The sequence below is a fragment of the Callorhinus ursinus genome, unplaced genomic scaffold, assembly GCF_003265705.2.
Source record: "Callorhinus ursinus isolate GAN/ISIS: 27379988/994484 unplaced genomic scaffold, GSC_fseal_2.0 scaffold24, whole genome shotgun sequence".
In the NCBI taxonomy this organism is placed as follows: Eukaryota; Metazoa; Chordata; class Mammalia; order Carnivora; family Otariidae; genus Callorhinus; species Callorhinus ursinus.
In genome coordinates this window covers 44344-69026 of record NW_027397086.1, presented here as the reverse complement: position 1 = coordinate 69026, position 24683 = coordinate 44344, and the positions used below count along the sequence as shown (strand labels likewise).

At 60.9% G+C, this 24683-nt stretch overlaps 1 protein-coding gene across 7 annotated transcripts in view; it reads right to left on the bottom strand.

The window, feature by feature from the left end:
* Positions 1–2736: 2736 nt before the first annotated feature.
* RALGDS (ral guanine nucleotide dissociation stimulator) overlaps positions 2737–24683 on the bottom strand; it is a 30068-nt gene continuing 8121 nt past the window's right edge. Inside the window, exons 1-18 of one of the 7 annotated variants that reach the window (XM_025887937.2) lie at positions 24460–24677; positions 15496–15606; positions 14142–14335; positions 13845–13943; positions 12815–13021; positions 12270–12585; positions 11313–11528; positions 10916–11019; positions 10460–10544; positions 9431–9499; positions 8901–8987; positions 8324–8356; positions 7873–7994; positions 7611–7706; positions 7177–7378; positions 6763–7005; positions 5474–5588; positions 2737–3817 (exon numbers count right to left, since the gene is read on the bottom strand). In XM_025887937.2, coding sequence (XP_025743722.1) covers positions 3642–3817; positions 5474–5588; positions 6763–7005; positions 7177–7378; positions 7611–7706; positions 7873–7994; positions 8324–8356; positions 8901–8987; positions 9431–9499; positions 10460–10544; positions 10916–11019; positions 11313–11528; positions 12270–12585; positions 12815–13021; positions 13845–13943; positions 14142–14335; positions 15496–15606; positions 24460–24642 — 2658 coding nt within the window. In that variant the 5' untranslated portion in view covers positions 24643–24677 and the 3' untranslated portion in view covers positions 2737–3641. Of the gene's footprint in view, positions 3818–5473; positions 5589–6762; positions 7006–7176; positions 7379–7610; positions 7707–7872; positions 7995–8323; positions 8357–8900; positions 8988–9430; positions 9500–10459; positions 10545–10915; positions 11020–11312; positions 11529–12269; positions 12586–12814; positions 13022–13844; positions 13944–14141; positions 14336–15495; positions 15607–24459; positions 24678–24683 lie in introns of those variants that run through there. The other 6 variants (XM_025887939.2, XM_025887938.2, XM_025887940.2 and 3 more) reach the window with 6 other exon arrangements.

Genomic DNA, 24683 nt, shown 5'->3' with positions numbered 1-24683 from the left:
AGAGCATGAGGGGGGGGAGGGTCAGAAGGAGAAGCTGACTCCCCGCTGAGCAGGGAGCCTGATGGGGGACTCGATCCTGGGACTCCAGAATCATGACCTGAGCCGAAGGCAGTCGCTTAACCAACTGAGCCATCCAGGCGCCTGACTTTCTTCTTCTATTAGCTATTTGTTTTCTGTATGGCCTATATGCTTTTTGTTCAATTCCTCCATTACTGCTTTTTATGGATTTAGCTGATTATTTTTATATAAAGTGCACCCTTTTTGATTCCCTTCTTCCCTTTTGTATCTATTTCTAAACAAAGATTTTCTTATTGGTTACCTTTGGGATTGCAATTAACATCTTAAACTGAGAGCAACCTAGTTTGAAATACCAGCTTCACCCAAGGAGGACACTTGGGGAAGCTGAGGACATCACCTGTTTACCATCCTGGTGACACGCCTATTTCCTTGAAATACCAGCTTCATTCAGTAGTATACACTCAGCTCTTATAAATTCCCAACCCCACTTTGTGTGGTTACTGTCACAGATTATATCTTTATGTATTCTGTTCCATTAACACAGACTTACACTTTTATTTATTTATTTATTTATTTATTTATTTATTTATTTATTTATTTATTTAAAGATTTTATTTATTTATTTGAGAGAGAGAATGAGAGACAGAGAGCACGAGAGGGAAGAGGGTCAGAGGGAGAAGCAGACTCCCTGCCGAGCAGGGAGCCCGATGTGGGACTCGATCCGGGACTCCAGGATCATGACCTGAGCCGAAGGCAGTCGCTTAACCGACTGAGCCACCCAGGTGCCCTACACTGTTTTATAAATTTGCTTTATACATTATAGAGAAAAAAGAAGGCGTTACAAACCTAAAGTGAAACAATACAGGCTTTTATAATGATCTGTTACTTACCTCTACTCATGCTCTTTATTTTTCATATGGTTTTGAGTTACTGTCTAGTGTTTTTTCGTTCAGCCTGAAGGGTTAGCTTGTAGGATTTCTTTTAGGCAGGTCTACTGATAACAAAATCCTTTAACTTCCTTTATCTGAGAATGTCCTCATTTCCCTTCACCCTGAAAGGGTAGTTGGCTGGATACAGATTTCCTTTTCCTTTCAGTACTTTAAATATGGATAGGTCATCCACTGCCTTCTGGCTGCCATGGTTTCTTTTGATCTTATTGAGGACCCCTTGTACATGACCGCTTCTTTCTTGCTGCTTTCAAGATTTTCCCTTAAGTCTTTCAACAATTTGATTACATATATCTTATATCTCGGTGTGGATCTCTTTGAGTTTATCTTGCTTGGAGGCCACTGAGCTTCTTGATGTGTAGATTCATGTCTTTCATCAAATCTGGGAACTCTTTAGCCATCGTTATTTCAAATAATCTCTCTGCTCCTCCCTTCTTCTGGGACTCTCGGTATGTAGATGCTGTTAATATTTGATGATGTCACCAACTCCTGGAGGGGACTGTTCATTTTTCTATTCTTTTTTCCTTTCTGCTCTTCAGGGAGAATGTCAATGGCTTTATCTTCAAGTCCACCGATTCTCTCTTCTGCCTGTGCAAATCTGCCATTGAACCCCTCTGGTGAGTTTTTTCATTTCAATTGTATTTTCAGCACCAGAGTTTCTATGCGGTTCCTAATTTCTCTTTATTACATTTCCTATTTGTTCTTACACTGTTCTCTTGTGTTCCTTTAGGGATTTTTTTCTGTCTGTGCTTTCCTTTAGCTCACTGAGCATATTTAAGACAGTCAACTTAATGTCTTTGACTAGTAACTTCAACGCCTGGACTTTCTCAGGGAGTTTGCCAAATTCTTTTTTCCTACATACCAGCACTGTTTTCCTATTTCTCTGTATGATTTGTAAATTGTTGGGAACTGGATGTTGAGGATGACAATGTGGTAACTCTGGAAACCAGATTCTCCCCCTCCTCTAGGCTTACTTCTGTCATTCAAGACCTGCAGTCTTGTTTCTACAGTGACTTTTCCAAACTGTATTGTTCTGCGTATTCCTTGTTGTTCAGGGACAGAAGCTTCTGTCCTGCTGCCTTGGTTAGTGTGAGGCCCGGCAGAGATCCCCTTAACTGCTGAAGTCCCACAGCTCTGTTTGACATCAAGCACTCCCCTGGCTGTTGTGTTGGATGAGGTTCCAGAGTCCCCAGATGGTTCATTCTGATCATTTTCTCCCCCTAGCCTAATGGCCTCCATGGAGAGACTGACCCTGGAGCTTCTTATTCCACAAATTTCCCCTCACCAATGTTTTTATTTTTAAAACATTTCATTTATGAAAGAGAGCACGGGCAGTGGAGAGGGGCAGAGGGAGAGGGAGCAGACTCCCTGCTGACCAGGACCCTGAGATCATGACCTGAGCTGAAGGCAGATGCTTAACTGACTGAGCCACCCAGGTACCCCACAAATGTTATTTTTAAAGACCCAAGTTTCAGGGCTTGCTGGTACGCCCTGTGAAATCACCTCCAACCTCAAATCCCAGGAGTGCTGATGGGCTGAGCCAGCTCAGTGCGCAGTTAAATGACACTGAGGCAAGCATCTGCTCTGTGAAAGACAGGCTTGCATGTTTCCTTAAGTGAGCCAGAGAAGGGTGGCTGGCTCTTCTCGCTTCTCCTGCGTACAAATAAACCGGTAACAATGCAAGATTTCCTATTTGAACCCGGAAAGTGAGAATCTGCATCTCATTTAAATTAGCACGGGAAGTGAAAGAACCAAACCACAACTCCCAAGCTATAGTAGAAACTGGATTTTAATATAATATTCAAGTCTAGCATTTGCTATTTACAACAAATAAATATTGCCCCTCCCCAACTGGTAAACTTTTTTTGTTTTGTTTTTGCCTTTTATACAAATATTCAACACCCCTCCCCTTTCCCCCAATTCTCCTTTCCCACTAACCCCCGTCTCGTCTGGTCTCGTGAAGCCCAGGGCGCAGTGGTGAATGGTACTTGCAGTATCATGAGATTCAGTGGCAATGGGGCTCCGCTGAGACCGTCCTCACTCACCGGGTGAAGAGTGTGATCTGTGAAAAGGGTCCCCCTCCTCCTCTCCTGGGGGGGGGGTTGGGTGGGAGAGGGGTGAGACTCCCTCGCTCTGTTGGCCCCGATGGTGGAATCTTTGGTGCAGCCTGGGAAAGGCTAGCATGGTGGAAAGGGAGCCCAGGACCCGAGAAGGGCACAGGCCGATGCCCGTGGGCATGAGGAGAGAAGTGCAGTGGTCAGACCCAGTGGATGAGTGGGTGCCCTGGGGTGCCCATGGGCACAGGTGGCAGTGACCCACACCTGAGCAGACATGAGGGAAGTGCACAGAGGGCAGTGCCCGGCGGCATGCAGGGCTCCATGCCCATTGGCAGCGCTCCTTGGCAGAAGTCAGCTAGTCCTCTGGTTCCAGAGAGTGGAAGGCACCTAAGGCAGCGAGTGGTCCACGGGAGGCCAGGTCAGCCTAGCAAACAGTAGGCGTCAATCCCAGCAGTAGGAGAGGTTCAGGGTGAAACTGGAGTCTGGGGGTGGCCTGAGCTGGCAGGTCAGGCAGATGGTGCCCGCCTGGCCTGGGCCATCGGAGTCTCTAAGTGCGTGGTTACCCAGCCAGCCAGCCCCTGACAGAGTGGTTCTGTGGCCGGCCAGTGCTAGGGACTAATCAGAAGATGCCCTTAGCAATCTTGAGTCCCTTCTGCTTCATGCGAGGAAGAGTTGAGCTGGCGCCATGCCTGACCTTTGCCCCTTTTGTGAAGGTCCGTTTCTTTAGGACAAAGTCATAGTTGGCAGTTGAGTTCATGGCATAGAACACGTTGGCGTTGTCAGGGATCTTCAGCTCTGGTGGGAGAGGGGCCGAGAGAGGGTCAGCGATGCTTACGTGGGCCTCATGGAACACCCACCACTTGAGGGCCCCCCTAGGGCAGGCCTGAGCCGAAGACCTGAGACCCCCAATCCAACCTCAGGAATACCGACGACCCCTCTGAATGACACCTGCCGAGGAGACCGCTGGGCACTCAGGAAATCCAATGACCCTTGTTTAAAAAGAGACTCTGACAACACAGATCCCCACCTCAGTCTGGAGTTGGCAAAGGACCAACCATCCCTCTCCTGCTGCCTTCACTGACCATGATCTCAAGCCAGAAGAAGCTTTCTAGAATCCAGAACACCTCCCCTAAGTCCTGCCCTACTCAGGACTAAGGTTGGGGGCCTAGCAAAGGGCAGGCCTTGCCCCAGGGCTTCTGTGCCAGGCTCCAGGGGGAATCCATGCCCCCCTGGGTGGCTCCTCGTCCCCCCATCTGCTGTGGACGGGAGCCTACTACAGTCTAGACCCACTGAGCTTCCTGCCCCTGCCTTACCTTCCCTGCCCTGCCCTGGGCATCAGTCCTCCTGTCCGGTAAGATGGGGGTTGCACCTGCCCTGTCCCCCCCACCCAACCGCCACCAAAATGGTGCAAGAAGGTGAGAGAGAGCTCAGGAAACAACTTCTGGGGATGCCGGGGGTCACTATGAATTGTCTGGGTTAACGCCTGGCAGCTCATGGGAAGGAACAGAGCCCCACGTCCCTAGACGTATGTATGGATTAGCGCTTAGTTCCTTAGCCCCCTCGTGGGGATGAGGCATCGGCGGGTGACGAGCTAAAGGCTGTGCCCGAGCTTTCTGACCCTGCCTTCCGGCTCCTAGGGCACGCCGGCTCTGGGTTCTGTCACTTTGCCAGCTGCCACGCACTGAGCTGGGCCCCTCATGGCCTGTGCTTAGTGTCTGCTGTGGTCTGAATGTTTGCGTCCCCCCCAAATTCGTGTGGGAATCCGCATGCCCAAAGTGACGGGGCCTTGGGCCGTGATAAGGCCGTGGGAGTGGAGCCTCAGAAATGGGACCGCCGCATTGTGAGAGAGGCCCCTCGCCCCTTCCGCCACGTGAGGGCTCAAGGAGAAGGCAGCCGTCTGCCACCCGGAGGAGGGCCCTCACTGGAACCGGACCGAGCCGGCATCCTCATTGTGCACCTGCAGCCTCCGGAGCTGTGAGCAATAAATCTCAGCCATCCATCAGCCCCCAGCCCGCGACGGTGTGTTACGGCAGCCCCGGCGGATGAAGACGTCACATGTGTGTGGATTTTAACGTATTTGAGGCTCAGGTCCACGGCAGGCACGATTCTTTCCGAGGCACACATTTCTCATCTCAGCCAGGGCGCCCCTGTGAACGGCCCCTCAGCTGGGCCATCGGGCTGCCTGGCCCCAGAAGAAAAACCTTTTCCCTTCACTCCTCGGTGCTGCTAGCTTTGACCTAGGTCTCCCACAGCCTGTTCGCACGGCCAAGGGCACGCACATGCCAGGGGCCAGTGAGGAGGCCGCCCCAGGGCTGGGCGGCGTCTGCACAAGGCCGCCCACCCCCGCCGCCGCAGCCCTGCAGCCCTGTGTTTTGGGAACGCAGGCCCTGGGCCTGGGGCTGGGGTGTGGGGCTGCTTCCCCAGAGCCCGCCCACCTGGTCCCCGACTTACTTCGATCGTCTGAAATAACCTGCACTAGCTCATAGTCATCTGGCTCGTCCTCATCCAGGTTGTGTTTGTCCATGGCCTTGCGGATTACAGCTGGAGCCTTATCTTGGCTGGTTACCTAGATTGGGGAAGGGGCAGACCGTCAGGGTGAGGGGCCTGGAGAAGCCCCCCCTCCCCTCCCCAGGAGCGCAGCCCCAGGGACCCTTGGAGTTGCTTCACACTGCATACAAAGGCTCGGCTTCTGGCTGGGTGCTGGGTCTGTGGGGGGCCTCTCCACCCCATCCTGCCCCGGGAGGCCTCCATGCAGTGATGGGAGGCTTTTCCCAATCGTTCCTGCCCCCCCCCCCCATTCTCCTACAAGCTTGCCATCTCCTCCTACGCCACCTCGGAAACCTGCCCGCTCCTGGGGGCTGCTCCCCTTGATCCTACCCCTGCAGGACAATGCGATCAGTGAACCCAGGGAAGAGACAGCGTCTAGTCCCAGCCCTGGAGGGAAGAGAGGAGCTGGCCAGAAGATGCCCAGGGGCCGCCTCTGTGCCCGGCCTGCATTGGCTGGAGGCTGCAGCGGTGGTCAGCACAGGCCGACCCCTCTTGCCTCGACCCCAGAGGCCATAGTGCAGACAGGCCTTGGATGTGGGGTCATACAGATGACTGTTAATGACAGTCAAGCTAGTTCCTGGTGGGAAGGAAGCTCAGCACAGGGTGGTGCGTCACGGGGCACCAGACTCAGTGAGAGCGGATGGGGGGCCTTCTCCGGGGAGTACAAATGGCTCCCCTGCAGTGTGAGTTCTGGAACGTGAGTCCCCCCCCCACCCCCAGCCCCCCAGACACACAGTGTCTGGAGACAAATCCCCCTTGGCTCGATCTCAAGCTCTGAACGACATCCACGGTCTGACGCTGCTGGCCACCTCCACGGCCACCCGCCTGGCATGGGCACTGCCTCCTCACCGGCTTCCCTGCGCCTCCTGGCCCCAGCCCCGCCCCGCGGAGAAGTCACCGCTGCCCGCCCTCTGCTCCAGCCACTGGCAGCTTCTGTCTTCCGCCGAGGAGATCCAGACCCAGACCCTGAGCCCCTGACCTCAGGCCTCTTGCTGCTCCTCCAACCGCCGGGCCTCCCTGCCTCCCTGCCTCCCCTCAGGCGCCTCCTCTGTGAAGCCCTCCCTGGCCTTCCATCTGCAGGGAAGCTTCTCGATTGTACCCGCTGACCGTCTGTCCCTCCCGACCCCCTGGCAGGTTAGCCCGAGGGCAGCGGGCACGGGACGGCGGCACACGTCGGCCGCCCGGCGGCTCACCAGGATGCTCTTGTACATGTTGCCGTTGTCCACGTCCAGGCTGACGCGGACGATGCAGCGGTCGCCCACCTGCTGGTTGTACAGTGGCCGCGAGCAGCTGTAGCTGCAGACCCCGGAGACGGAGCGCTTGTGGGTGCGTGTGGCGGCCACGGGCGTGGCGGAGGCGGAGGAGGAGGAGGTGCTGCTGGAGGCCGAGCTGAGGCCGGAGGTCTCCGGGGACGACTGGGAGGCCGACTCCCAGAACTGCGGGGGCGGCGTGGTCAGCAGGGGCCCTGGGCCGGTGCCCGGCACCGCGGCGGGGCGGGGAGTCCGAGGAGCTCTGTGTACGAGCTGGGGCTCCCTGGCCACTTGTGGGGGCGACCGGGGGCCTGGGCCCGGGGAAGGGCCATCGGGGAGAAGGGGTGTGGCAGTCACCTTTCTCTCCTGACCGTCGGGGGACTCCGGGACAAAGCTCACGTTGATCTCCTCCACGTCGGAGCTGGACGAGCCAGCTGAGTGGACGCTGAGGGCGTCCGCGATGTCCCCGCTGCTGAGGTAGGGGCCGCACCTGAGCTGGTCACAGGACTTGGAGTGGGAGCTGCCGCTAGCACTGAGCTCCGAGCTGGGGGCCTGGCGGCTACATGGAAGGATCCGCTCATCTGGGGGGCCTCCCTGGGGACACATCCCACCCCTGCCCCCTCCACTCCACATGCCAGGCTCTGTGCCAAGTGCTCGGTCAATCACCAGTCTCACATTCGTCCCTGCTTCAGGAGCGATCGATTTAGGATCACCCTGTTTCACAGAGGCGCACTCAGCCCGAGGCTTCCCGAAGCCGGGAGGGAGCCCACCCTGCCAGCCCGGGCACTCACTCGCTCCAGCGCTTGACAATGGCCGCGTTCTTCCTGGCCTTGAGGGTGTTGCTGGCCGACTCGGAGGGGGGCTCCAGCTCACAAGACAGGTTGTAGCTACGGGACAGAGGTGCAGCTGTGAGGCTAAGGGGATGCACACCCAGGTTTCCCTCCCGCAGTCCGGCTGGCAGCGCGGGTCCAGATGCCCAGAGTCAGTCCAGTGCTGACCGAGATCCCACAGCACAGCCCGCCCAAGCTGCGCCCAATTCCTGCGCAGGCGCACCTCTCCGTCTCGCTGAGCCGCTCCATGGCCCGGAACCAGGCCCCAAAGTGCTCCTCAGGTGCGATGCTGTAATTGTTGCATGCTGACTGGAGCAGCTTGATCTGGGCGATCACTTCGAATTCCTGGGGCCAGAGGGAAGGGCAGGACAGTGCTGGCATGGATGGGGTGCCGGGCATGGCCCCGGGGCCCAGGGTCTCTGGGTCCCCCTCTTACTCTCCACTCCTGCCCAGGCCCACGCCTTCTCAGAGCTGGGCCCAAACAGTCCCTCCCAGGAAGTCCTCCCTGATTCTGGTCTCCTGCACCCATCCTCCAGTGGGAGAGGTCCGCCCTCCTCTGCGTATCCGACTCTCCCCATAAATATAAAGGAAGCAGGATGCAGCCAAGCGGTCTATCCAGGTGGCTCTCTGATTTCCGCACCCCCCGCCAACACGTACGGGCCGCAATGGCTCACCTTCCTCCTCTTCTCGAAGTTGATCAGTCTTCCCTGGAAGGCAAACGGCCAGCCACCATCAGAAAGTGTCCCCTTGCCCATGACCGCCCCTCAGCCCCTCTCAGGCTGCACTCCCGACAGCACACACCAGGGGGCAGGTGGGCGCACGCACCCGGGCTTTGGGTGGGTCCTAGGATCTGGGAGCCGCTGGGCAGGGGTGGGGGGCGGGCAGAGCCTCAAGGAACTTCTTGCCCGACCCTGAGGACAGAAGGAGAGACTGAGGCCTGGGGCAGGAAGGCCCAGCCTGGCCACCCCGCACCTGACCTTGGAGGGCCGGCCCCTCTCTGCCCGTGGCCACTGCGTGAGGGAGGGCTGCGTGCCGCTGGGCCAAAGCCTCCTGCAGCTCTAGGCCTCACCAGCTGGGCACCTAGCTCTTTACTCCCTGGTGAGATGGGCAGGTGCCCTGGCCCACGGGGGCGGCTGGGGGCTCTCAGATGAGGTGCACCCGGTGCTGAGAGCTCAGGGCTCAATGAGGGGCGTCTTCCTCCAGGACCCCAGCCCCACTCCCACCCCGGCCGGGCCCCCGGGGCTCACTCACATACAGATAGTCTTTCATGGCGGTGTCCAGCATCACCAGGTCTGTGAGGAACGTGCCCAGGTAGGGAACGGTGCCCTGGATGACACCCTGTGGCATGGGGGTGGGGCAGATGAGCCAGAACCAAGGCTCCCCTCAGCCTCAGCCTCCACCCCAGCCTCCCACTCAGAGCAGCCCGGGGACCTTCAGCTGTCTCCCCCAGACTCCCTCCTAGCGGTCACGGACCCCAAACTCCCCCAGTCACCTTCCAGGCCCGGTATTTGGCAAATCACGGGTTTTGTGGTTCCTGGACCCTCCCCACCCCTAAACCCACCCGCAGCCTGGCTCTCCCAGGCCCTTGCTTTGGTGGCTGTAACCAGCACCATCAAGACAGCAGCTGGTCAGGGTGCAGCCCTGCCCGGGGCCCAGAGGAGGTCAGGTCTAGCCTGCAGGGCAGGTACCGCAGCAGCAGTGAGGGGGAAGGGCTGGGGGCGACCCCTCCTCCCCTCACTGGGAGGCCAGCCCCTGCCTCTGTCGGCCTCGCGCACACTCACCGTCTCCTTTGGCCGCTTCTGAGCTCTCTTGGGGTTCATCTCCAGGGTGGCAAACTTGGAGGTCCCCTCCTGCCAGGGTTGAAGACAGGGTCAGTGAGACCTTCCTCTCCTCCCCAGCTTCCCCTCCAGCAGACTTGACCTTGGGCCTTGGTCACCGGTACAAACGCTCCAGGGCTCCCTGGGCGTGGGAATGGGGGCCGACAGCCTGGCCTCCCTGAGCCTGTTTCCTCGTCTGGGAAGTGCAGGTGAGCACGACACCCACCTCCTGGGGATCTCCAGGGACTCCACATCCCATGCCTGTTCCTGTCACCCTCGCCCACTCCAGGGTGGGGGCTCTGCACAAAACTCACACACATTCCCTTTCTCCCTGCACCTCGCTGCCTCCCCATGCGTCATGAACCCGGAGGGACCCCAGGCTCATCATTCCTCCATTTTCTGAGAGGGGCAGTGACTTGCCCAAGGTCCCAGAGGGACTCAGAGGAGAGTGGGCTCCTCCCTCCCGGCTGGAGACCTCTGCTCCTGCTAACTGGTCTTCTGGCGAATTTGAGGCCCCGTGGCGAGAGCCCAGTAAGACTCCCTGGCATCCATTTGTGGTGTCTGGCCCCGGGCAGAGTGAGGAACTCCCCAGTGCACCCGGAGCCGCCTCCTGGGTCTGCTCATTTGGACCCAAGGCTGGGCAGCCCCTTTGGGATGTGGACTCTGGCTTCCCCTGCGGTACCCCATCCCTAGGCAGGCAGGGTGCTCTCCCCCGGAGCTGCAGTGCAGACAGAAGGGGCCCCGCACCCCTGAGCCCATCCACCCACCAGCCTGGAGGAGGCAGCAGACCTGCTAATCCTGCCAGCTCACCCATCCCTTCTGGAATGCCCCAGCTGTTCCCACACCATCCCATTACCAGGGCCTCCTGTTCCCCAAACTGCCCCCCACCGGCCATGGACCAAAAAGATCCCACTCTCCCCAGAGTCCAGACAAGACAGGACTGGAATTTTTCAAAGAGACTCACTGAGAACCCACCCCTCTGTCCGGCTTTACCTTGACAAGCAGCTCTCTGCTCAGCGAATAGTTGTTCTCATCTGAGAAGATCTCCGACAGCTTCTGAAAGATTCGGAAGCTGTCCCTGCGGGAAGGACGGACAGACTTGGGAATGGCACACGCAGATGTGCGTGCTAATCCATTTTATTTTAGAGCCCGAGGCCCTGAACTGCCCGGATGGGTGGTTTTCACACAGGGTCCTGCTGGGCCCTCAGCGCTCTGCGGGCCTGGGGAGGGGAGCTCTGTGCGGGTGGCCGCCCAGTAAACACAGGAAGATCTCCAGTGTGGCTCAATCTAGTAGCTGACAGATAGGGAAACTGAGTCCTAAGGCAGAACTGCTGGCCTAAGGCCAATGGACCCTCAGAGGCCCCGCCAGCAGGCCTGGCCCAGGATTTGCTGCCTCCTGGAAGGTCTCGGGTCCCCCCCCGGAGCTCCTGCCAAGAGAGGCCGGCCCACCTGGAAACTTCTTCCCACGTCTTCTTCAGCCGGTGGATGGAGTTGCTCTGCAGGGCTGACAGGACAGCGTAGAGCGACGAGAAGTTCTTGAGGACGCGGCACTCCTGGCGGAGGGGCAGAAGGGCTGAGGTGTGGCTGCCGTCCCCGTGGCTGGGACCTCACGTCCTGGGGGAGACGGCTGCCTGTGGAGCCTGGGTAAGCAGCACTCCCGAGAGGAGGATCTGAGCTCAACCCACGGGAGGAAGTCCTGGGGGGGTGAGCATCCGGGCAGCAGGCTACCACGTTCCCAGAGGGGAAGGAAGGGCCTGGGGTCTCTGTGGGGCCTAGAGCCACAAATCACCACCCCGAGGGCAGATGAAGTGAGACAGGGGTTCCCCAGGGCCCCTCGGAGACGTACCCGGGCCACCTCGATCCAGTGCTCCACCACCCTGGCCCTGTCCCGGGCCGTCACACTCCGGTCCCCCAGGCAGGTGGTGATGACACAGTTGGCCACGCTGTTGAACTGGGTGACAGTGGCACGGACGGTGGGAGCCAGGTGCTCCTTGCCCTTCTTGTCCCGCTGGGACCAGATGCAGCCCAGGCAGTGGTAAGGCACCACCTTCTTGAACAGCTCCTGGGGGTCGGGGGAGTGTCACCAGCTCTGCCACACCCCAGAGCTCAGCACCCACGGTCCCCTAGTCCCAGGCAGGGTCCCTGGTCAGAGCTGAGCTCAGGAAGCTGAGGCTGTGGCTCGAGCCTTGCAGGGCTGGGGTGTGTGTGTGACTCTGGGCTTTGTTCTCTGCCCACCGTGCGTGCCCAGCGCATGAGTGACCCAGGATGACACAACGCAGGAAAGAGAGCCTGGCAATTTTAGCAGCGCATCCTCACGAACTCCCAGCACCAGGAGGTGGCTCCGAGCTGTGCATACCAGGCGGCACTTCCAGCTCCCCCATCAGGCCTCAGGTCTGCCCCCATCCAGATGCACACCCGCTGTGGGGGCCACAGCTATGGGCTCTGCTGCCTGCCATAAGCTCTAGTACACAGCAGGTGCCTAATAAGTGCTGAGGCTGGTGAGGCCTCTTGGCAGGTTGGTGGGCCGACCCACGGAGCTGGATGTACCTCAGGAAGCTCCACTCCCCCAGGCCCCACCCAGCCTTCAACTGTCCTGCCTCATGTCATCCACAGTCGCTGGGCAGAGGACTGGGGTAGGGAGGGTCCCATCTCTATGGCCACAGTCCGGAGAGCCCACAGTGAGTCCTGGTGGAACTGGGATACGGACCAGGACATCAGCTCTCGACCGGGGAGCCGCAGGGAATGGACCAGAGGCCAGAGGAAGGTGCACCTCTGCCCTGCCCTGCTGGGGAGAGGTGCTCACCGCATCCATCAGGGTAAACTGCTCTGCCACCAGGTCAGGAGGAAAGGCCAAGAGGTGAGGCTTCTCATTCAGGCCATTTTCTGCAGCCACAGGTGAAGGCCAGGGAGGCTCGGGTGCTGGAGCTGTCTCCAGCTCTAGAGCTCGTGACAGAGATGGCTCTAGCTCTGAAGCTGGTTCTGGAGCCATGTCTGGCTCTGGAGCTGGTTCTGGAGCCTCATCTGGCTCTGGAGCAGGCAGGACACTTGGTGCTAAAGCTGGCTCTAGTTCTGGAGCTGTTTTTAGAACTAGTGCTGGAGCTGGAGCAGGTGACAAAGCTATAGGAAGAGAGAAGTTTCCATGTGTCTTTGAAGAGACAGAGCTCAGCCCAGGGCCTCCCAGAGAAGCCGCAGCCGGGAAGGAGCCCTCCCCGGGACGTCTCCCCAACTGCCATCTACCCGCTGGGCGCTCTGAGCCCAGTCGTTGCCCCTGGCCCCACACCAGCCTCTGGGGCTCCCCCCTGTGGGGCCAGCCCCGACCCTTCCCCCCACACCCACAGGCACCCAGCCCCGGTCTTCTCACCCTCGGGCTCGGCCTCCGTGGGCTCTGCGTGCTCCAGCTGGGCCAGCAGCAGGTGGGCACGGCGCTCCAGGTCGGAACCGGGCATGTTGAGCTGCACATAAGCCACCAGCTGCTTGAGGCAGGGAAAATCTGGGGGCTGACAGAAGTCCTCCGAGTACTGGTCCAGCCAGGTGCCCAGAATGGAGGAGATGGCCCTGGAGGTAGGCGGGCAGGAAGCAAAGTCAGTGGCCTGGGCAGCCCTTCCACACAGCCCCCTGGGGCAGCCCTGGGGATGCTCCATCCAGAGGCCAGGTACCCCCCCCCCAAGCCCACCCACACCGGCCATCCAGGCAGGGGCAGGTGTGGCCAGCAGGCGCGGGGGGCCGGCAGTCTCCACGGGAGGGAGCCCTCCATCACTGGTGTGAGCACCCCTGCCTTCCTCAGGGGAGCCTGCCCCACGCCTCTGTCTGTCTGGGGTCCCTCCTGCTGCCCTGGAAACTCCAGGAGCGTGGGGAGGCGGTGCAGTGTCTGCTCTGTCCCGGGCCTGGGGCACACAGAGGAGCTGCAGCAGTCCGTGAGGGAGGAGGGAACGGGCAGTGTCCCTCGGCCCAGCCCGCCTGGGCTCTCACGGCCCCTCGGCCCCCAGCCCCTGCTCCGACGGCTGCCTGACCCCCTGCAGTCCCGTGGGGTCTCCTCACCGACACTATTCTCGGGACGGCTGCCCGGCCTGTCCAGGCCCCACATGCAGGCCCCCACGTGGGGGACCCAGTGTGAGGTCCCTATGTGCGCGGGTGGCCCTGGATCGGGTCAGGGCAGGTGGGGCCCGCAGCCTCCCCTCCGCTCCCTAGGCCCCGGGCCCCCAGCCTCGGCTGTCTCTCTCCTGTCCTGCAGGAGGGGCCCCCACACCGCCGCCCTCCAGCAGCCATGACAGACGCGGCGGAGCCAGGGCTCTGCCCAGCCCCCCAGCCCCACCAAAGCCCCAGATGTCCCCCACCTTGGAGACAGGGGACCCTCCCATCAGACTCAAAGTCCACTCACTTTTTTAACTGGTCCTGGGGTCCGCCGTCGTCATCGGAGTAAGGGAGGATGCATCCGTATCTAGAGGAGGCCGTGAGGGCGTCACGTCTACCGTACCTGCTATGATGTCTAGGGTTACTGGCTGACTCCCCGACTAGAACGAAGCCCAGGAGGGCAGGGAGATTTGTCTGCCCTGTTCCCTGAATTATGCAAAACGTCTAGAAGGGGCTTCATGTCGGACAGGGGAAGTGCCACGCCCGAGACACACAGCCCGGAGGTGTGCAGGGAGCCTCTGGGCAGGAGAGGGGCGCTGCTCACCTTTTGAACAGCAGGTCCAGGACCTGCTGGGTGGTGGTGAAAGCTCGGTAAGTGCACAGGAAGATGGTGACATAGGAGAGATCGCTGCCCTGGAAGGCAGGCACCAGGTGCTCCACCAGCTTCTCCAGTGTGCCTGCCTTCACTGTCCGCACCTTGCAGGTCTCATACAGGTTCAGGGCGGCCTCGTTTTCACACTGGGGTGAGACGAAGGAGGGGTGCGTGGTCAGCGGCAAGCACCCTGTGCCGCCAGGAGGGCAGGGGACTGGAGCTCAGATGAAGTCCCAAGTGCACAGTGACGTGTGGCTGTAGAGGAGACACGCGTGCCCCCAGCCAAGAAACCAGCTCAGCTTTAGAAGCAGAATTTGAGATGGGGAGTGAGGAAAAACGCAGACACAACCCTTCCGGGTCAGTCTGTTCGCTGGAGGAGGAAGAGCATTACCCCCAGGAGCCCTGGCAAAACGTGCCCATTCTAGAGACGAGAAGACAGAGGCTCCTTCTGGGCAGGGACGAGCCACAGGTGTTCGTGCAGCACTGGGGAAACAGCTACAGCAAGGAATGGAGCCCAGGCCCATGGCACTGAAGGGCTGAATCACCGTGACAACCGGCCTCCCTTCTGGAATGTTATGTAGCCGAGTCAGGCCCGACCTCTGACCCCGGAGGGGTCATGTGGCTGTGCTCCAGGGGACAGCAATTCTAGAGGAGCCTGAGCCTCCCCCGCCTTTGGGGAAAGACAAGCCCTTCCAAGCCTGGGGACGTGGAAGGCTTGTAGGTGTGGAAGGAGGGGTTGTGGGCTACCTGGGACAGGGGTGGGGTGGGGTGGGGGGGTTGGGGGGGCGGGCAGGAGCTAAAACCAGAAAGACTGGGGTAAAATACAAAATCACCTGGGGCCCAATGTGAAGTGGAAACAGTAGAAAAGCGTCCTTTTTGATGTTTATGCAGATATGTACAGAATGACTTTTTTTTTTTTTTTTTTTAAGAGAGAGACAGAGAGTGTGCACGTGCGCAGGGGGGGCCGAGGGGGAGGGAGCGAATCCTAAGCAGGCTCCCCACACCGAGCAGGGCCAATGCAGGGCTGGATCTCACGACCCTGAGATGATGACCTGAGCCCCAATCAAGAGTTGGATGCTCACCAACTGAGCGTCCCAGGCACCGCCTGTGCAGAGTGACCTTGCTCCTGGCCAAGCCCAGGGCTAGACAGCGGGGAGGGCGTGGAGGCCCAGGTTCCTTTGGGAGTGGGACTGTGGGGCCCTTAGGCAGGAAGGCCATGGGAGGGAGCCCAACAGAGCGGCCAGAGAGCCTGGAACCCAGGGCCTTCTCAGGGTCCTGGGGGTGGAGGCCCCGCGGCTGCACTCACCCCAAGCCAGCGCTGGCCTTTGTTGGTGCCGTGGTGCGCCTGCACCTTTCGCAGGGAGATGGAGTAGATGACCCCGTTGACCAGCTCCTCACCGATCTCCTGCGTGCAGCTCTGCAGAGACAGTGCCCGGCCACCGGGCGGGGGTGTCAGGGGCTGCCCCCAGAGCCTCCCGGTCCCCAAGCCAGGATGCATTGGGCTGATAGCTCGAGGGCTTGGGAATCATGTCGGGGCAGGTGGACGCTGCCCCCAGCCCTCCCCTTCCCACCCCATCAGCCACCATTTAGGTATGAATAAGACCAACCCTCCAGGCTCCCGAAGCCCCCTGCAACCTGCTCACGCCCAGGCGGGATCACTCCTCCTGCCCCAAGAGGGGTATTATTTTTCGGTCATGGCTCAGATGAGTACGTGGAGGCTAAGGGAAGGGTGCCACCGTGGGTAAACGGCAGCCCCAGGAACCCCAAGGCCCTCATCTCTCCCCAGCCCTTCCTGCCCCCACCCCAGCTGACCCAGCAGGCACGGGTAGCTCTTCCCGGCCTAGCCCTGGAGTCAGCATCACGGGTCAGGGGCAGGTGTAGGGCATCCCCGGCGGCCACATCCAAGGCCACTTCCTTCCCTTTCTGCTCATTCATGCCCTTGTGCCTTCTTGGGCAACAGAGGAGTTCCCGGTTCCCTGTCTGGCATCACATGCATGGGGACAGGGTGCAAATGGTGACCGCACAGGCATCTGGGCAGACTGGGGTTTCATAGGAACCAAAACCACGGAGCTTTGGCTGGGACAGGAAGGGGGACCATCTGGCTGCTGTCTGGACCCGAAGCAGAAAGGAAAGGCCCTTGTTTTAGGCGGCAGCGACCCCTCCCACTGGGCAGACTGGCCCTGGCTGGCTAAGGCCGCTTAGCCACATCGGCTCGGACTTCAGCCTGTCCAGGGAAGGGGGAGCCTGCAGCGGGGCGGGGGACCTCTGAGGGCTTAGGGAGGAGCTGGGAGGTGCCAGCTGGCCCAGGGCCATCAATCAACGGTCCACAATGGCGGCTGGGACTGCAGGTCACTGCCCTAACCCAAGGTGGGTGTGGAGCTTACGGAAGACCCAGGCAAAAGTGCTGACTTGGCCCACCCACAGCCTTCCCTGAAGCCCTCGGCCTTAGCCGGGCCCCTGCTGCACCCCCGAGGTCAGCGACGGGGTGCCGGGGCCTCTCACCTCCTGTCCACCCCTGTGCGCCGCGGGAGGCCAGCTGCCCTCTGGAAGGCCACTTCCTTTGACCTGTGGCCGCCCTCCCACGCTGCGCACTGGACCAACGGGGAAGCGGCTGCCATCACATTCTCTCCAGAGAGAGAGCCAGCCTGTTTCTGGGAAGTTAGCAGGGAACCCACAGGCACAGGTCCCCCTGAGCGGCACCTCCCACACCCACACCCTTCCAATGACCCAGGCCTGTGGAGGTCCAGCCCCTCTACCGAGCCGGGGAGACTCCTCCTGAAGCAGAAAAGCTGAGACATACGCTCACTTTCCCTCCCCCGCCTGGAAGAGCCCTCAGAGGAGACAGGCTGCAGATGGGGGCCCCACCACCCCGGCATGTCCTCAGGAGTCCCAGGCTACTTCCCACAGAGGCCAAGCCTGGGCTGGAAGGGCCCGGCCTTCTCCAGGGTTATTTTAGCCACGTGTGGCCCAGGGCGGGGGAACACCCGGGTTGCGGGCAGTGATCTGGAGGCCCTGCGCAGGACCGGCCTCGCCAGAGGGCCCCGCACTTGAACTCCACACAGCACCTGGATCCCTGTGGGGCTCTGTCAAGGCCTCTCGGCCAGGCCGGCCATGGCGGGGTGGGGGTGGGGGGCTGCGGGCAGGCAGTGGCCATCCCCTGGCAGGTCCAGAGAGCAGTCCCCCCCTTCCTGCAGAGAGCTGTGGGCCTCACTGGCAGAGCAGCTGGCCTGTGCATCACATGGTCCCCAAGCCCCGCCCCCACCCCGCAGGGGCCCCCTTCTGCCAGCTGGTAGGGGGACGGGGGGCGGGGCAGGAGGCCGGGAGCCACAAGGGCTGGGACTGGGGTGGGGGTGGGGGAGTCACCGCCCTGTCACACAGATGGGGAGTTGCCTGGCTCCTTCACACCGCCGCCCGCTGTGGCAGGAACAAAAGCAGACCCTCAGAGCTGAGTGCACGTGCCCTGTAAACCACCTTCCAAGAGATGGCAGAGGGGCAGGCTCTAAAGCAATCTGCCCCGGGTCCGGGGCAGAAAGTGCCAGAGTGGGATTTGTTTCCTGCTCCTACCCGCCTCCAGGGACAGAGAAGGAAAGCAGCCAACGGCCTGGCATCTGCCCCCCAGGACCCTCTGCGGCAGGGCGGGCAGAGTGGAGCGCACGCAGGCCCACGCGGGTGGTGCTCTGGCAAGGGGCCCGGGGGTGGGGTGGGCGGGGGGGTTCCTGGGGGAGGATGGGAGCGGCCTACCAAAAAGCAGATGTCCTGGGAGGGGGGACTTGCAGGGCAGGGTGGTGCTCGGCTGACTTCTAGGGACGAGGACGCCACAGGGATGGCTGTGTCCTTGGGGGGCCAACGTCCCCAGGGCCCTGGGACCCAGCTGGCAGCTGGGCCTTGCACACACTGCCTGGCCTCTTGCGGCTTGGGTCAGGGGAGCGAGGGTGGAGCGGTGCCCCCCCAGGCCCTGGTAAGCAGAGGCCTGCACAACGGGCACCTCCGTGCCCCACACCCCGCTGTCCCTCTGAGTGCAGCCCAGAGCCCCAGGGACAAGAAGGAGAAACGGCTTGGGTGTCACCTGAGCAGCCTTCTCAGGGTGACAGCCCAGCAGGATGCCTGTCCCCAAGTGACTGCAGGCCAGGCCCCGTTCCCTCAAGGGAGACTAATGGGGTCGCCAGGGCCCATCCCACCCCCTATTCTGGATAGACCCGAGGGGCCCTGCTGGCTTCTCCCCAGCCCTGCCATCTCTCCGGGAAGGCAGCTCATGCTGGAGATGCACCTTCATTCTCATCATGCCTCTGCTCCCCTTGGGTGTATATTTCCCGTGGAAGCTACAACGAGGAGCCATAAGGGGCCTCCAGACCCCCAGGGGCCTCCTCCACAGACTGGCTCCTCCTATGGAGACCCGGTCCAGGGCTGAGGCACACAGAGAAGAAGGGCTCAGGCTTGCACTCTTCGGGTCACGTGTAGAGACCCGGTCCCACTCGGGCAGGGCGGGGGTGGCTCCGACCACAGTGCATGCGTATGCATGAGATGGGGTCCTTACTGTACCTTGCTGAGCCTGCCACCCAGGGCCACGGAGTCACAGACGCCACCCAAGGCCCTCACCTGGACATTGGTCAGCACCCTGCAGCCCCGGGCACATGAGGCCCCTCCCCAGGGCCCACCAGACCCCAGGACACCATCTTTCCTGAAGGGCTCTGACTTCCAGCTTTGCCGAGCCTCTGTGCCCCTGGTCTGAGTGAGCTCATCCGTGAAATGGGGAGGAGAGCAGCAGCTCTCTCTGGGGCAACAGTGGGGGTCCGGAGAAGGCACCCAGCACCTGGCACGTGAGAGGGCCCCAGAAACGGGAACAAAACTGGGCACCACCTGCCGACCACAGCCCCCAGGAGCTGTTGACAGACACCTAGTGGGGAAACCTTGAGAGCCCCTGTGGGAGCCTCCAGAAGGGCCGCCATGGAGAGGGCTAGAGTCCTAAAATTGCCCGAGCCAGCCCTGCAGCTTTCCGACTTCTTGGCCTTTTGCTCACATGCAGGAGCCGCGACGGGAGATGGATCAGAGGGCCTGATCAGCCCTCCTGGGGTCCCAGGTTCCTGGGACAGTTTAGACGAGGCATCCGCAGACATTTGCAGAGTGGAGACCAAGGCCCGGGGCAGCAGGTCTGGGCTGAGGAAAGAACCCAGGACTTCTCGAGTCCCAAGTCCTGGTTCATCTCTTAGACCATAAGCTCCAACAAGCAGGGGAGACGAAAAAGCCTCCTGGTGTGCAGCAGGGCCCCGCCCCCACCCTCTGGTGGGTGTCCCGTACCCTGAGCCCGAGGACATAGACAGGACCAAGTGGGGACCCCAGGTCAGCCCTGGACGCGGGTGTATGGAGTCAGGTGCGGACTCTCCTGACCACTCCTGACCCCAGGCATTGCAGGCCATAGTGGGAGCTTGGGCCGGGGACCTGCCAGCTTGCCAGGGCAACCAGGAAGCTCAGTGACCCCAGACCCCCCCAATGACCCCAGGAGTTTGGGGACCAGCCTCACCCAGCCCCCAAAGAGGCTGTCCCCAAGGACCCTCCCCACCAGCCTGAGCGCAGTTACTCATCAGCATGTAAACACAAGAAAAGAAGGATGCCCCAGGTGGGGCGGGGCTTAGGGACCTCCACGCTGGCCCCACCCACCACCTGTCTTCCTGTCCATTCAAGGCCGGCTCCTCGCTATCATGCTAGCAGGCCACCCCACATCAAGCCTTTCAGGGAGTGTAGCTGGTGACAGCCAAAGAGGAGGGTGGCCCAGTCCCAAAGGGGGTGCAGGGCAGGGCCAGTGGAAGGTCCAGCCCCAAGAGCCACAACCAAGCGTCCACCACCAACCACAGAGTCTGATGTCTGTGGGCATTTCCTGGGGGCCGGGCTTTTTACACACTCATCACATTTAATCCTCCCAACACCTCACTTGATGGGTGAGGGAGGAGCCATGAAGTGGCAGCAGGGCGGGGATTTTAACCTTGGCCCACGAACCTCCCATCTAGGCCTGGCCGCTGCCTTGCTCCGTTGTGGCTGCCGCATGCACAGGCTCAGAGCAGAGGCCAGAGACGGGAAGGCCTTCCTCGGGTGACTCTGCTGGTTGGGGAGGGCGGGGCCCAGAGACCAGCTACGGGACCCAGGCCTGAGAAGCACCATGCCACCTGTGCCGGGCGGTGGGTGGCATAACCCCAGAGCCCCGGGCACAGGCACTCCCCTGGCACCTTGTCAGAAAACACAATCACGGCAACCGCCACCTGTCTGGCTCTGACACTGTGCCAGGCACTGTGGGGACCGCCTGTCAGGCTGCTGGTCTCACTTAGTCCTCACCTGAACCCTAGGGGAGGAGCTGGTATCAGGTCCATTTTATAGATGAGGGGAACCGAGGCTCCGGGAGTGGGCACCAGTCTAGGGCTGCCAGGGGCCAAGCTGGCATTCCCCCGAAGCTCTCTCTCCTCTCCAGCTCTTGCCCAGTGTGTGTGACCCCACCCCTTGGTTCAAAGGACACTACGGCTCCAGGTGTGGCTGCCGTTCCCCGTTCCCTGGAGCGCAGAGGCAACACCCACACCCCAGAGCTCCCCACACGCAGGCCCTTGAGCCCCGTACCCCTGCCCTGCTCACTAAGCAAGCTTCTAGCTAGCCTCTGCTCACTCCCAGCTGTGGGACTGCTCAAAGACCTGTTCCTCCTGCACTAGGCTGCAGGTTCCAGCTCTCATACCCTCAGACTGGGAGCAGGGAGAGTCGCTTCACTAGAGCTGCGTGTCCGGAAACAATGCGTTTCTGAGCCCAGGAGGCTGGGAGCCTGAGCCCGGGACAGGGTGGCCACAGCGCAGTGCCATGCCCTGGGAGCCATCTGGGCAGCTGGCCAGCAGCCCCTGGGAGCCAGTCCTCGACTCCTAGGCACAGTGTCCTGAAAGCACCCCCACTGGCTTGCTCAGAGGCTGCCCAGGGCCAGTGCGTAATTACTCTAACTCCTTCTTACAAGCCATGAAGACGGCCTGGAAACACACGTCCGACTTCTAGGTGGAGGATCCAACCAAGCCCTGCCTGTGGGCGGCCACCCAAGGCTGAGTCCCACTGTCCCTGCTGCTCCCGGGAGACAGAATGTCTCCCACCTACAGAAGGAAGGAGGGCCCAGTACCAGCCAGCCTGGCCCCCCTTCCTCTTCTCCTGGGACCCCTGAGAAGTCAAGCAAGAGGGGAACCCCAGGGTCCGTGGGGGCCCAACAGGTGGCAGCCAGTCCCCTCCTGAACTCCACAGGCCCTGCAGTCTGGAGTGAGCTAAGAGGCCCTCCTCACAGATTACGGAGTGCAGACAGATAAAGACCCCCCCCAACACACACACACACACACACACACACACACACACACACACACAAACACACACACGGCTAGGCCTCTAAGGCCTCCAGGGTCAAAGGCAAATGAGCCCTAGGGCTTAAACTGAAGAGCGGCACAAAGTGTGATCAAGAGACCAGACAACCAGGAAAACCAGGAAGGAGGGAGGAGGCTGGGGGTGGGGGCGGACTCTCCTATTTATTTCTACCTGAAGAACAGAGAAGCCCTCCTCATTCCATTCCACCCAGACTGTGCTCAGGCCTTGCAGTCACAGGGTCACACGGTGGGGGTCAGAATCCCGGCTCTGCCACTTACGAGCTCGGCGAGTTTGTGCAATCTAACCTCTAGTGCCTCTGGTGATTCGCTGGTTAAATGGGCAATCCTGACAGTAAAGAGACAAAAATGCATGCAAATTACTTAGCACAGGGCCTCCCACGAAGTGCTGGCTCCTGTTTGCTACGCTTTTAAACCTTTGGGGTCCAGCTGTGGGCTTGCTCCTTCCTAGAAGCTCTTCTCAGTGTCCTCTGGCCCAGAGGGCTTTTGCCTCGCTACCCTTCACTTGACCGGGGGCTTCTGGGCTGCCTGGGCCTGGTCCTGTTCCCCCAACAGCTCCACTGCCCCCCGCCCTGACCACCTCCCCCCCATGCACTTATAATTGCCTCAACAGTGAGCTCTGCCCTATCCTTCTCGGATCCTTGCAGCGGGCTTTTGCATACAGTAGGCGCCCAATAAAGAACGGCCCCCATTCAAATCCTGGCTGCACATCCTTCTTAGCTGTGCGTACATTAAGATCAGGGACACTTCTCTGACCTGCCGTCTACTCTGACGGTAGGGTTGACAACTACTCTGCAGGGGTGGGCAGAGGCAGCTGGAGTGAGGGCGTGGTACCTGCAGCCAGTAGGTGCTACAGACCGAGATCTCCGCCTGCCTGGCCAAGGCAGTGGCCTGCCCACAGACAAGGGCATGGGCCAGGTGACTCCCAGAAAGCACAGAACCCCTTGGGACGAGCTGGGTCAGCAGTGACCTGGCTTAGGATCAAGATGATGAGAGGATGCCCAGATGTGCAAGGACATCTGGCAGCTCGGAGAGAGAAGGACTGGGTCGAAGTGTGGTAAGGAAATGGGGACAGGGGTAGGGCAGGCAGAAACTGCCTGGCGGTTTCCAGAGAGGACAGGGACCCCGAGCAGGGCTGCTTTGGCTCTGGAACGCTGCAGAGACCAGGAAATCAGCTCCAGGATGGGGGGTGGGGGTGTGTTGGCAGGAGGGACAGGGACTTCCCCGCCCCCCCCCTCCACTCGGCCCGTGGTAAATGGTCATTGTGTTTGGTTTCCGGCAGTGGCCTCCTCTCCTGCCAGGACCCTGGTTTTCCTGCCCTAGCCAGAAGCTTCCCCTTTGATTTCTAAATAGCGGCCATGGCCTGGATCTCCGTGCGGAGGCCGGGTGAGGGAGAGCAGCAGGGATAGAGGGAGCTGGAGAGGGGGAGGGGAAGGGGAAGGGGGAGATGGAGAGAAGGCAGACCCCTGGGCAGGGGTAGGGCTCAGTTCCTCTGCGATGCAGATAGATCGAGAGGGAGGAAGAGAAGCAGCAAAGACCCGCCCCACCCAGGCCGGGAACCTGCCCGGCCCCTGTGAGCACGCAGGCCAGACCCTCCCAGCACACAAAGCCCAAGCCGCTGCCAGACATAATGAAAGTCAGATGAGTACTGGGCTGGTGTCAGGCCTCCCACCCCCACCCTCCCTGGGGGTCGCTCCAGCCGCCAAAGACTGGAGCTGTGGGTGGATGAGGGTTGGAGAACTTGCCTGGCCCTGCCACCCGCCAAGCTCAGGAGGAATCTCCCAGGCCCACGGTTCCGCCACCAAGAGCTCCCGCCACCACTCATCCCCACCCCACCCCCCCCACCCCCGGCGCAGGGCATGGGGACATAGAGACATCTAGGCCCTGTCTAGGCACTAGGGTTACACAGAGGCACAAGAGCCAGGCTGGCAATCTCCAGCAATTACAAGGTACTGTGGCCTAAAGTGATGGAAGGGGAGGGGGCACCAAGGCGGGGGGGGGGGGCTTACCTAACCATCAGGGGCTCAGACTTCACCGTCAAGGCTCTGGCTTGGCTTAGATGTGACTGAGCCTCTGGACGCAGAGATGGCTTCTGTCCAGGGCCCATGCCCAGACAGAACGCGGCCCAACCCTGGATTCCGTCACCTCTCCCGCAGTCAGGTGCACAGCCAGATGGGAGGGGGAGGGCATCCCCACGACCCACCGCCCAGAGCACACCAGAAACGAGACCCAGCCCTCACCTAGTTAGCCCCATCCCTATTTGTGACAGGCACACCCCCCTTTTCTGAATCCTCCCAAATCCTTATGAATTCAGGGTGTCGGCAAATTTTCTAATCAAGCAGAAACGAGTCCCCCCCTCGGCCCGAGAGGTCCTTCCCGCAACCTCCCTACCTGGACACCTAGCTGCACAGGTTGGAAGCCTGGCCTGCGTGCCCTCCACCTCCCTTCTCTGGGCAGCCCTGAACATCGGATTTACATCTGCCCACAAGGGGTACCGCCTGGAAGGCCCCCGTGGTCCCAGCTGCCTAGGAGGAGCTTGCCACCCTGACCAGTGACTAGTTCGCCACCTGCACTGCGAAGCCTGACGTCTGGTGTAGGCCCCGGGCAGGCGATGAACTGCGGCCCAGCCCCTCCTGTCAAAAGTTCGCAGACACGTAAACAGTCACAGCCCGCGGGAACAGGTCTACCGGGGCTGTAGGGGCGCGGGGACGGCACACCTCTGCTCCGTGGGGCCAGGCACCGGGACAGATATGGAGAGGGGCACGAAGTCCCGGCTCTGGTCCCCAAACGCTTGGACCGTTTGTGCGGCAGCCCCTCACGCCCGCCTCGCTGCCCCTGGGCTCGGCGCGAGGAGCGCGACGTCCCTCCCCGTCCGGCTCACCCACCTCCAGGCGCGGCAGGTCGGGGTCGAGCTGCGTGAAGCTGTGCAGCACCACCGGACAGCTGTCGGGGCCGCCCACCTCCAGGCGCACGGCGTCCCACACGCTGCGACTCCGCCGAGAGCCCGGAAACAGCGGCTCGGCGGCGCCCGCAGGCCCGGCCGCCTCGGCCCACATGCGCTGCACCATGGACGGCTCACAGGCGCGCGGGCGGCCGGCCGGGCCGTGGG